Consider the following 12,500-nt stretch of genomic DNA (forward strand, 5'->3'; position numbering starts at 1 on the left):
GTAAGTTTCATGTATATTTTCCAATGATTATAATCCAGTGTCTCTTACTTTTGTCTGTGTACATGGCAGTAATATCAGAAACATGTCACAAGGTCTTCGCAAACTCCCGTATTCCACTTGTTTTATACACTCACACTCGCTTGCTTATCCACTCACTCACTCACTAACACTCGCCCTCTCCTCACCCGCTCCGTCCGTGTACTCTCCCGTCCTTCACTCTCTCGTCCTATTGTCTCCATCCTGGATTCTCATCCCCTCACTCCATCTCATTCCTCCTTCACGCTTCTCCCTCTCTCTTCCATTCCACTCGTCCATCTCTCTTCTCTATTCCATTCGTCCGTCTCATCCCGCCTTCCTTCCTCAGGGCTCTGAAGTGACGTACATCTACTCGTGCATCCTCCTGGCCGCCGTGCCGCTCATCTGTGCCGGCGCCGGCTACGCCACCGTCAAGTTCCAGAACTCCCGTAGGAGGCACTTCCGCACGCTGCAGGAGGAGAACAACAACGGCCGCAGCGTCGACAAGATGATGGTCAAGGAGTGGCTGCACCAGGTAGGTCGGGGTCGTGGGAGACCAGGGAAAGGGAAGGGCCAAAGCGGTCTACAAGGTTGTTATATGGTAGGAGCAGAGTCAGAAGTACTACTGGTTTGTGTTCTTTTCTATCAAATGGTGATCGCATTTAGAGGAGCAGTAGCGGTAGCAAGTAGGCGAATCAGACAGAAAGAAAACGTAGCGAAGGACGGACTCCGTTAACTTCCTCTTGGCTCCTTGCAGAACCACAAGCGCATCGTGAAGGTGAAGTTCGGTCCGAACCAAGAGATCTGCACCGTGAACCGCAAGGGCGAGAAGCTGCGGCGCGTGAACGTGGCTCACGTGGACACGCTGGTGGTGGAGATCACGCAGGACCAGCGGCGGAAGCCCATGGTGCTGCTGCGGCCACCGCTCGACCACGACCTCGTCCTGGAGTTCGACACGGAGGCGGCGCGCAACAAGTTCCTGAACAAGCTCGAGCAGTTCCTGATGAGCCTGAAGAAGGCCCTGGATAGGGTGCAGACCAACAAGGAGCAGATGCTGGCCAACGCCGAGACGAAGGAGCGCCGCACGAAGCGCCTCGAGCACTTCTTCCGCGAGGCCTACGAGCTCACCTTCGGCCTCAAGCCCGGCGAGAAGCGCAAGCTCGAGGACGCCGCCAGCGACGTCGTTATGGTAATGCGGACGTCGCTGTCCAAGAAGGAATTCGCCGGCGCGCTCGGCATGAAGCCCGACGACATCTTCGTGCGCCGCATGTTCAACATCGTCGACAAGGATGGCGACGGACGCATCTCCTTCCAGGAGTTCCTGGACACCGTCGTGCTCTTTAGCAAGGGCTCGACCGACGACAAGCTGCGCATCATCTTCGACATGTGTGACAACGACCGAAACGGCGTCATCGACAAGACCGAGCTCTCCGAGATGCTCCGCTCGCTGGTGGAGATCGCCAAGACGAACACAGTCAGCGACGAGGAGGTAAGACGCAGAAATCAAGTTTCAGTTTCAAGGGGGAGGTACTGGGAGGGTACCAGGGGAAGGGGTAATGGGATTACCGGGAAGGAGAAGGGGTGGGATAAAAGAATTGGGACCGAGAGTGCGAGAACAAGGAATACCGGGACTAGGGCCGCGGAATGAAGTGGCAGAGGTTTCAGAAACAGGACCGTAAGGGAAGGGGGAAGGACACCGGGACTGGAACTAGCAGGATGAGGGAGGGGAGTAACTTAGAAGAAGGGGAAGGCATGAGGAGCACCCTTGGTCAAAGACGGTCACAGCGCTGTGGCTCCTTTTCTCTTGCATGCTATTGCCCCATCGCCAATGCCTTCAGCCCTCTCCACCCGGCGAGACCGCCCTCAGCCAACGTCTTCTTCTCCCGCTACAGGTCGAGGAGCTGATCAACGGCATGTTCAGCTCGTCAGGCATCAACCACAAGGAGTCGCTCACCTACGACGACTTCAAGCTGATGATGCGCGAGTACAAGGGAGACTTCATCGCCATCGGCCTCGACTGCAAGGGCGCCAAGCAGAACTTCCTCGACACGTCCACCAACGTTGCCAGGTAGGACGGGTGAAAGGGCGTCGCCAAACGTGCTTTTTTGTTTGTCTTTTCCCCATTTTCAGTTTGGAATCACCGCTCTTTCTTTTTCTTTCCTCTTTCGATCATCCTATAATAAACGCTCCTTTTTTCACGCCTCTTTGGGGTATGTTTTCTCGCGCGGGAACAGGTGTGGTTGATAAGCATTTTCAGGGACCACGTTCTCGTCGAGGTCGCTCTTTGTTCGTCATGGAACGTGGGGGAGAGGGAGAGGGTGAGGGAAAGGAAGATAAAGAAGGGTGAGGGAGAGGAAAAGGGAGAGGTAGAGGGAGCGGAAGAAGGTGAGGGAGCGGAAGAAGGTGAGGGAGAGGAAGAAGGTGAGGGAGAGGAAGAAGGTGAGGGAGAGGAAGAAGGTGAGGGAGAGGAAGAAGGTGAGGGAGAGGAAGAAGGTGAGGGAGAGGAATAGGGTGAGGCAGAGGGAGAGAGAGAGGGAGATGAAGAGGAAGAGAAAGGGAAAGGGTGAGGGAGAGGGAGATGGAAAGGGAAAGGATGAGAAAGAGAAAGATTTAGGGAGAGGTGGAGGAAGAGGGAAAGGGAGAGGAAAAGGGAAAGGGAGAGGGAGAGGAATAGAGTGAGGGAGAGGAAGAGGAAGATGGAGAGGAATAGGGTGAAGGAGAAGGAGAGAAAGGGGAAGGAGGAGTGGGAGGGAGAAGAAGAGGAAGGGGAAGGAGGAGTGGGAAGGAGAAGAAGAGGAAGGGGAAGGAGGAGTGGGAAGGAGAAGAAGAGGAAGGGGAGGGAACAGAGAGCGGGCGATGAGAGGAGTAAGAAAAATAAGAATAATGATAATGACAGTGATAATATTGAGGAGGACGAGATAATTGCAATAATAATGATAATAATGATAATGATGGTGATGATGATACCACTAGTGATAATTATATTAACAACAATAGTAATAATAATAATTATTATTATTATTATTATTATGATTTTATAATTATATTGTAATGGTTATGATGGACATAGTAATGATAATGATAATAATAGTGAGAGTAATAATAATAATTTTATTATTATTATTACTATTATTATTATTATTATTATCGTTGTTGTTGTTGTCTTTATAATAATAATAATAATAATTATCATTATTATTATTATTGCTATTACTATTACTATTATCATCATCATCATCATCATCATCATCATCATCATCATCATCATCATCATCATCATCATCATCATCATCATCATCATCATCATCATCATCATCATCATTATTGTTTTAATAATGATGATGATGATGATGATGATGATGATGATGATGATGATGATGATGATGATGATGATGATGATGATGATGATAGTAATAATAATAGTAATCTTTCATAATAACTATTACGATTATTCCCATGCCCTTTTCTAACGGCGCTTTATACAGAGCATTGGGTAGAGGCACTAAACTATTTTCTTTTATGGTTTATCTGAGATCCATAGTAAATTAATTCAGTATTATTATAGAGGTGTAAGGATATGCTTTTTTTTTCTACTTTTTTCTCTTACTTTCTCACACCCTTGACCTTAAGTCATCGACATTAGATGACCTCTTTTCACGACCAATTAATGACCATCGTTCACCGCTTGTCTTGTCCTGCATTAACCTAAGGTCACCTTTTCTCTACTCTCATTCCTCTCCCTTCTCCTCTAACCAATTTTTTTTTTGTGGAAATAACCCCCTCCCCCTTTGTTAACCCTTAAAATGAAACCATTAGATGCTGTGCTAAACCCTCGTAACCCATAACCCATAACCCATAGCTTAAGGTGGCATAAAACATTTAATTAGGCATGCCCGAGCTTGTGTTTTTTTTTTTAATTATCTTTTTCTTAACGCTAACGAAACTAACCTGTGCTGACTTAACCCTGCTTGTGACCGCAACCAACGGCGCTGACACTAACCCTTCTGCTGCTGACAACCGCTCGTGCTGACTACTCCCGATGCTGACATAACCCCCTGGTGTGCGTGCTGATACCTCGGGACCTCCTGCTCCATTCTCGCCGCAGCAAGAGGTACAGGCACGGTGCACCCATGGTATACACACGGTACAGGCGAGGGCGGCGAGGCTCGTGCGCCTCCGCCCGAGCTCAATGCATGGCTGGTTCGGGGTTGTCTTTTCGACTTTTGTAGTTCATTCACTGTGTTTTTATTTATTTGATTATTTGTCCAAATGTTAATTTATCTATGTGTTTATTTTGCCAGGAATGACGATGTATAGCGTAGATAAGTTTTGATAGATTGTGGCATAGGTAACACGAGCATCCAGTGAAGCAAATCGTTACTAATTTGTTTTTTTATGAATCAGAAAAGTTCATATGAACAGAAGGAACTGGTTATAGATTAGAACAAAATGTAGAAGGAAGAAATGATGAATAACAAAGAATGTATAAAGTAGTCAGATATAAAGAAAAAGTAGGTAGGGATTACCTCTTTTTGGAGTTGTAATATTTTGTTAATTAAGCAAGTTGGTTTGATGAAAAGATATATTTAGAATATGTGTAGGCCTATTCCCTATTTTATAATGGAGCTCCAAGTCATTTTAGTCACAGGAATATTAAATATTGCTAATATTTTTTTTTAGAAGTAACAAAAGTGACTAACAGTGATATTATAGGGAAAAAAACTCGGTCATTTAACAGTTTCAGTCGCTTGGCAGTTACGATAGAGAAAAGAGTAACGTTCTTGAGTTAAAACAGCTTTGTTCTGACGTGTTAGATTTAGTATGCATGGCTCCAACCTTGGCGCTGTCACCGACTTTCATAACGTATTTTACTTTACAAAAATCAGTGTTTGTTTACCTAAACTTGAAAACATAAATAACTAGAAATATGTAAACAAGAATTTTAGTAAAAGAATTTATAAGACATAATATGTGCATGAGATCCAAATATTTTCGCAGACTTGGACCTCATGACCTGTCATACAAACCAACTAATAATGTTCTCTCTCTCTCTCTCTTTCATTTCCTCCCTCCCTCCCTCCCTCTTTCTCTCCCTCCCTCTTTCTCTCCCTCCCTCCCTCCCTCCCTCTTGCTCTCCCTCCTTCTTTCTCTCCCAGGATGGCAAGCTTCCACATCTCCGAGGTCATGAACAGGAACCAGCACTGGATGATGAAAAAGTACAATTCGCTGGCCACATTCCTGGAAGAGAACAGGCAGAACGTTTTCTACCTCTTCGTTTTCTACGTGATCACCATTGCTCTCTTCTGCGAGCGGTTCATACGTGAGTTTTTTTTTGAGAACGATGGTTTTCGTTTTTTTTCCGGTTATTTTTTTCAATGTCACGTATTTTGGTTTGGTGTTGTTGTTTTAATTGGTTGTTGTAATTGGTAGTTATGATAATGTGTGTTGTTATTATCGTTGTGGTTTTACTTTTATTGGTGTTATCTGGTATATATTTTTAATGTCGTTGTTTTAAGTAATGTTTGTTATTTGCATATGCTTCATTCCCTTCTCTTTGTGTTTTAGTTAAATGGTTAATTTGATTTGAATTAGGGTTTGTCTGTGTTTACGATTTTTTATTTACTTAATTTTAGTATTCCTCCTCAGTGAGTTGATTTGCCTTCAAATTTTCATTTCATCTTTTTCCCTCCATCTCTTCCTCCATCCATTCATTCATTCATTCATTCATTCATTCATTCATTCATTCATTCATCCATCCATCCATCCATCCATCCATCCATCCATCCATCCATCCATCCATCCATCCATCCATCCATCCATCCATCAATTCCTCCCTCACTCCATTCCTCCCTCCCTCCCTCCCTCCCTCCTTCCCCCCTCCCTCCCTCCCTCCTTCCCCCCTCCCTCCCTCCCTCCTTCCCCCCTCCCTCCCTCCCTCCTTCCCTCCTCCTTCCCTCCCTCCTTCCTCCCTCCTTCCTCCCCTCCCCCTCCCCCTCCACCCACCCCCTCCACCCACCCACCCACCACTCATTCCCTCCCGCTTTGCAGACTACTCCTTCATGGCGGAGCACACTGACCTGCGGCACATCATGGGCGTGGGCATTGCCATCACCAGAGGCGCCGCCGCTTCGCTGTCCTTCTGCTACTCCCTGCTTCTGCTCACCATGTCCAGGAACCTCATCACCAAGCTCAAGGACTTCAGTTTCCAGCAGTATATTCCCCTCGACTCGCACATCCAGGTAGGAGTGTGTTCTGAAGTCAGGGTTGCTATAGCTTTGACCTTTTTGATCTTTTGTATTTTGTTGACAAGAGGCATGGTAGAGTTCGTTCTATCTGCTGCTTCTTTGGCTCATGTTTTGTATTCTTCTTACAAATAGGATGTGGTTGTTTTGCATGAGAATTCGTCTGATTTTTAAGATTTTGTTCACACAATTTATTATAACCTAGACATTTAAACTGATAAACATTGCGATATTTGCCGTCGGTTCTGCCGAGACTGGTGATTTTACGTGTAAATCAATGTTCTCTCCATCCGTGAACAGTTCCACAAGATCGTTGCGTGCACGGCGCTGTTCTTCAGTATTCTTCACAGCTGCGGCCACTTGGTCAATTCTACCACGTGTCGACGCAGCCGGTGGAGAACCTCAGGTGTCTGACGCAGGAAATCTCCTTCGCCTCCGACCAGAAGCCGACCGTGGGCTACTGGCTCTTCCAGACCATCACAGGTGGGTGCTTGGGGCGGCGCTGTCGCCGTGTGGTGGCAGCGGCTTGGAAGGTTGACTGATATGTGGACTGCATGTATTGTAAGTTTCTAAAGTTAAAAGAGCTTGTAAACTATCGGTTTCACAAAAGTCACACTTCTGCTCTAACTTTCACAGACAATAATATCATTAAGTCCAAAATATAACGCGTAACTATCCCTAACAGGTCTGACTGGCGTGTCGCTGTTCATTATCATGTGCATCATCTTCATCTTCGCGCACCCGATCATACGAAGGAAAGCGTACAAGTTCTTCTGGGCTGCACATCAGCTGTACATCCTGCTGTATATCCTCAGTCTGCTGCACGGACTGGCTCGTCTCACGGGAGCACCCAGGTTGGTATCACCTAGAATTTGGTTTCCTTTTTATTCCGTTACTTACTCTGGTATTACTGTCTTTCTGGATCTGGATTTAGAAATATATAACGCTGCTGTTAAAGATTTTGATGTGAGTTAAATAATTTTACGTCCTGTGGTCTTCCCCCCGATCCAGTTTTGTTTTGCATTCAGGTTCAGGAAATGATATCCATCACCCAGTAATTATTTTTAGGGTCTAGTTAAAGACATGTCTTTATTTTTACCTTATCATTAATTACAATATTACAATTGTTTTCTCATGTTCTAAGAAATATTTTTTTGTGATGCTTTATATATGTATCTGTTTATTTAGGTTCTGGATCTTCTTCGTCGGCCCGGGCATCATCTACACTCTGGACAAGATAATCAGCCTTCGCACGCGTTATATGGAATTGGACATCATTGAGACGGAATTGCTGCCCTCGGATGTGGTCAAGGTCAAGTACTACAGGTGAGATGGGCGTCTTCGGTGGGATGCTGTTGCTCTCTAGGGCTGCGCGTAAGAGGAGGCTCTGGGGCATGAGTCTGGGTCTCTTTTCGTCTTCAGGTCTATTTCTAGTCAAAATCTGGGATAGAAAAATGCCTAGTTAGTCGATCTGAAGGGTAGAGAAGGATGCTTTTTGTCAGTCAAGGACAGAAGGATGCCGTGCAGTCAAAGTCATACCCAGTCCTTCTAGAGAGTATTATACAGCTTTCCTTTCTGTTTCTCTTTAGTAGTGAGAAAATGTATGTTACCTTTTGAGTATGCATAGATTCGATTATATAATTATGTGTAAATTATCACCAGTGCATAATTACAAGTACAAAGTTACATAGCGCACATCTACGAGAACACGCTTCTGGGCACATATTTACCTCGGTCTCTCTCCCCAGGCCCCCCAACTTCAAGTACCTGAGCGGCCAGTGGGTTCGCCTCAACTGCACCGCTTTCAGGCAGTCAGAATACCATTCCTTCACCCTGACCTCAGCGCCCCACGAGAATTTCCTGTCATGTCACATCAAAGCCCAAGGACCGTGGACGTGGAAGCTCAGGAAGTTCTTCGACCCGCATAATTATGTTCACGATGAGGAGAACCCGCCCAAGGTTAGTTGATGGCGGTGAAGAAGAGGAGAAGCAGAGTCTGGTTCTTCGGGAGAAACTAGTTTTTTTTTAATGCGTGAAAGTTCTCGCATTATCACATAGGATAGATATAAAGAAATGAACAATTTAAGGGTGGATTAATGAGGTTCATTTTTTGGAAGCTCTCATGTCACATAAAGGTTATTGAATAACTCGAATGAAAACAAAAGTTTTCTTCTATTGCGAAAGGGAGATATTGATAATATCTAAACAATACGAATTCCGAACGTGAGGTCTTCACATCATGCAACCCTCGGTTCGATAAAAACATCGTCACATCGTCTATTAACTCCTTCCCTCCCTTTTCGTGGTCCTCACGTCGTGGAAATGACCAAGCCCAAGGACCTCCTAACTGAGTCCTTCCTCGCCTCGCCCACAGATCCGTCTGGAAGGCCCATTCGGCGGCGGCAACCAGGACTGGTACAAGTTCGAGGTCGCGGTGATGGTCGGTGGAGGCATCGGCGTCACGCCCTACGCCTCCATCCTCAACGATCTCGTCTTCGGAACGTCGACCAACCGCTACTCGGGGGTTTCGTGTAAGAAGGTAGGTAGAAATATTGATATGAATCTATTTTTAAGATTGTTGTGTGTGGGTTTTGGTATTTTGTGATTTATTTTTTGAGGGCTGTGTCTTGAGGCTATCTTATATTATTATCTTGTTCTTTTGAGGTAATCTTCGTTGACTTAGTGTTTTCCTCGTTTCTTTTTCGTGTATTAAAATCATCCAGCTAGCCTTTCATGTGAATGTATATTGTATACAGCATTCATCATCATGAAACTGCTTAAAATTAGTGCATTTTCGCTATTTATGAGAAGGAAATTAAATATATACATAAAGATATAATTATAGTTCCTTTATAATATGAAAACAACAACCTGCTTATTTAGTTATTGTATAAAATAGAAGATAGAAATGTCTGTCAAGAATAATATTATCTCAGCACCAACCTATGCTAACTGCATATGTTTGTATAACTATTTCAAATATAGCTACTAATGAAAGTAACTTGTTTTAGACGTGCATAAGGATTTTAAAATCTGCAGAAGTAGATGTGTGTATATATAACTGTAATAATATATATTTTACGCTGCACAGTGAATAGAAATGTATATAATCTATTTCAGTTCCATGAAATAATCTCGGTGAATGAGAAGTAGCTTAAAGTTCCTAATATCACTATTATTACTTATATGAAAAGAAATTTCGGCAGTGTGACCAAGAATTAAAACGAAGAAAGGGATTTGCATATATCATCATTCTTTAAAGGACATGAGAAAATCAAACTTATATCGTCACTAGCATTGAAAAACAGGTGTAAATGATGATTCTTTTTTATCACAGGTCTATTTCCTATGGATCTGCCCGACGCACCGCCAGTTTGAATGGTTCATTGATGTGCTGCGTGATGTCGAGCGCAAAGATGTCACTAACGTCTTAGAAATGCACATCTTCATTACGCAGTTCTTCCATAAGTTTGATTTGAGAACGACTATGCTGGTAAGTATTTATGGCAGTCGATATTCCGGATGTGTGCATGTTATTTGTGTGGAAAGGTCTTTCAAATAGGCGATGTTCACTAATTTGTACTTGGGATATATGGCTAGTAGTTTTTGGAAGCAATGATAAGCGATATTTACAGCAACAGAGAGAAAAAAAAGTTATACCAAAGAAAGCAAAGATATTTTTAGATTTATGGAATATACGTTGATAACGAGATAAAAAGTTTGAGTGAAGGGAACGTGATTAAAGATACAAAAATAACATTCTTGTTTAAAAGCATAACCAGTAGCTTTAAAAAAAAAAAAAAAAAAAAAAAAAAACGTACATCATCATATGAAATATGAATTGGTAAAATAAATAAATACTTTTGCAGATCCCGTGAAATGAATTAACCGTTTTTATTACATTTGGCCCCTTAAACTGGTATTGGTCTAAGCTGTGTCTTCTTTTTCAGTATATTTGCGAGAACCACTTCCAGCGACTGAGCAAACGTAGCATGTTCACTGGACTGAAAGCCATCAATCACTTCGGCCGGCCGGATATGACGTCCTTCCTGAAGTTTGTGCAAAAGACGCATAACTATGTAAGTTTGCTTCCGGGTAGTCACCTCTACTCGCTCGGTTACCGTGGCTTTGTTGTGTGATTTGCTCGGATCATTTCAGCTTCATGTATCAAAGACTGTCGGTGTATGTGAGCGCAGGGGATTATATTTAATGGTTTAATCTTATTTTGTAATCTGTTACTCATGTCAAATTTCCAATCCTTTTCTTATATAGGAATTCAGGTCTCGCATATTGGTTTTATCTATTAGTTCTGACGCTCTCACATTTCATTATCTTCTTTGGTGAATTCATGTCCTTTTCAAGAAGGCCTTTGATTATTTTCTTGTTTTTCAAAAGTAATTTCAGGTCACAGATTTAACTTTATAGACAGAATGCCCTGTCACAGATTTAACTTTTTAGACAAAATGCACGGCCACAGATTTAACTTTCTAGACAAAATGCCCGGTCACAGATTTAACTTTCTAGACAAAATGCCCGGTCACAGATTTAGCTTTCTGAATATACCTTCAGGTCTCTGACATTATTCTCCTGCAATGCTTTCAGGTCTCTAAAATCGGCGTGTTCAGCTGCGGCCCGAACCCCCTCACGAAGAGCGTGAGCACGGCCTGCGAGAACGTGAACCGGGGCCGACGTCTGCCATACTTTATTCATCACTTCGAAAACTTCGGCTAAACGTGTACATAAGAGGTCTATTTTGATATATCTTGTCGTGTTAGAAAAAAAATAAATAACAGAGGAATAAGAGAAATGGAAGGTTGGGGATCAAAAAAAAAAAAAAGAAAAAAAAAGGCAAATCTTCGAAGCTTGTTTTCTATACCGTGACACTTGTGTATTGTTATTCTTCATTTGGCTGCCTCTTCTCTGTCTTGACTTCGCAGCTCTTCTTATAGGCTGTTTCTCTCACACTCTCTCTCTCTCTCTCTCTCTCTCTCTCTCTCTCTCTCTCTCTCTCTCTCTCTCTCTCTCTCTCTCTCTCTCTCTCTCTCTCTCTCTCTCTCTCTCTCTCTCTCTCTCTCTCTCTCTCTCTCTCTCTCTCTCTCTCTCTCTCTCTCTCTCTCTCTCTCCCCTTCTCCCCCTCCCCCTCCCTGCCTCCCCCCTTTTCTTTTCCTTCCTTTGCTATCTAGTGCCTTCTATCTTGCTTTGTTTCTCTTGCCTTATACCATTTTCTGTTGCTGTAGAAATTTGTTTTAATTTCATCCCTTTTTCCTATTGCCTCTGGGCTTAACACGTGCTATCTTGTCATATGAATGTAAAATAATGTTATACTTCTCTAATGTATAGTGTTTATCTTATGAGCATTATGGTTTGGTATGATTATGATTAATAGAGTTTATTGTATTTTTTAATTATTATCATTATTATTATTATTATTATTATTATTATTATTATTATTATTATTATTATGATGATGATCAATATCATCACCATCAATATTTTTATTTTTATTTCGGTTATTATTAATTTTGAATACCGTACTGTTGTCATCATCAGTACCATGGTCACTATTATTATTAAGATCGATGGCTCTTTTGTATTATTATAATCATCCTATGTGATAGCATGATGATTTTCCATACCGAGGTGCGAACGACAATCTCTCTAGATGCGAGTTTTATAAGGACGCCTTGATGATTGTTTTATATGGTATGGGGACAGCATACTCTTCCCTCTCGCAAAAGAAACCACAGTAAAAGAACACAACAGTATTCAACATATAACCTCTAGCACAAGAATGCGGTGGGCAAGGGGAAAACTTTGTCTTTTTAATCATTGACAATTTATCCTATGTTGAGCAGTGAGCAGTTTTACGAACAGATTATTTAAGGGGATAACTCGGTGCGTTTCGATGTACATTTGCGTAGCGATGTTACCTTGTGTTTAGTATGAAAGTAGTCATGATCGCTCACATTCAACAAGTTATAATGTGATAATTATAGAAGTAACTATTATATCCTGCTGTAGATGATGTTTGTCTTTAGTTCAGCTTCTCATTTTGTATGTGTGTATGAGGTTTTATTATGCTTGTAAGAAATGATATGAATGTTAAGTTATGTAAAGAAAGTATCTTGTGTAAAGTGCTTGTGGTTGTGCAATATTATTTTATTTGTAGTAATATTTTACGAAGAAAATCTCTCTAGTATAATATCTACTAACCCATGCAATATTTTTATTATAGCTCTTGGT

General features: G+C 42.5%; 1 protein-coding gene across 1 annotated transcript in view; it reads left to right on the plus strand.

The window, feature by feature from the left end:
• Positions 1 to 11,316, plus strand: part of LOC125043153 (dual oxidase-like) — a gene marked incomplete in the record, with an annotated part of 118,415 nt that extends 107,099 nt beyond the window's left edge. The window contains 15 exon segments of the mRNA XM_047639128.1: positions 365 to 550; positions 773 to 1,504; positions 1,908 to 2,083; positions 4,121 to 4,126; positions 5,172 to 5,335; positions 6,064 to 6,254; positions 6,558 to 6,621; positions 6,624 to 6,740; positions 6,943 to 7,111; positions 7,446 to 7,583; positions 8,006 to 8,216; positions 8,632 to 8,796; positions 9,595 to 9,750; positions 10,208 to 10,336; positions 10,860 to 11,316. Of these exon segments, the coding sequence (XP_047495084.1) occupies positions 365 to 550; positions 773 to 1,504; positions 1,908 to 2,083; positions 4,121 to 4,126; positions 5,172 to 5,335; positions 6,064 to 6,254; positions 6,558 to 6,621; positions 6,624 to 6,740; positions 6,943 to 7,111; positions 7,446 to 7,583; positions 8,006 to 8,216; positions 8,632 to 8,796; positions 9,595 to 9,750; positions 10,208 to 10,336; positions 10,860 to 10,988 (2,733 nt within the window).
• Between the last annotated feature and the right edge of the window lie 1,184 nt (positions 11,317 to 12,500).

Source organism: Penaeus chinensis, chromosome 33, assembly GCF_019202785.1.
Source record: "Penaeus chinensis breed Huanghai No. 1 chromosome 33, ASM1920278v2, whole genome shotgun sequence".
Taxonomy (NCBI): Eukaryota; Metazoa; Arthropoda; class Malacostraca; order Decapoda; family Penaeidae; genus Penaeus; species Penaeus chinensis.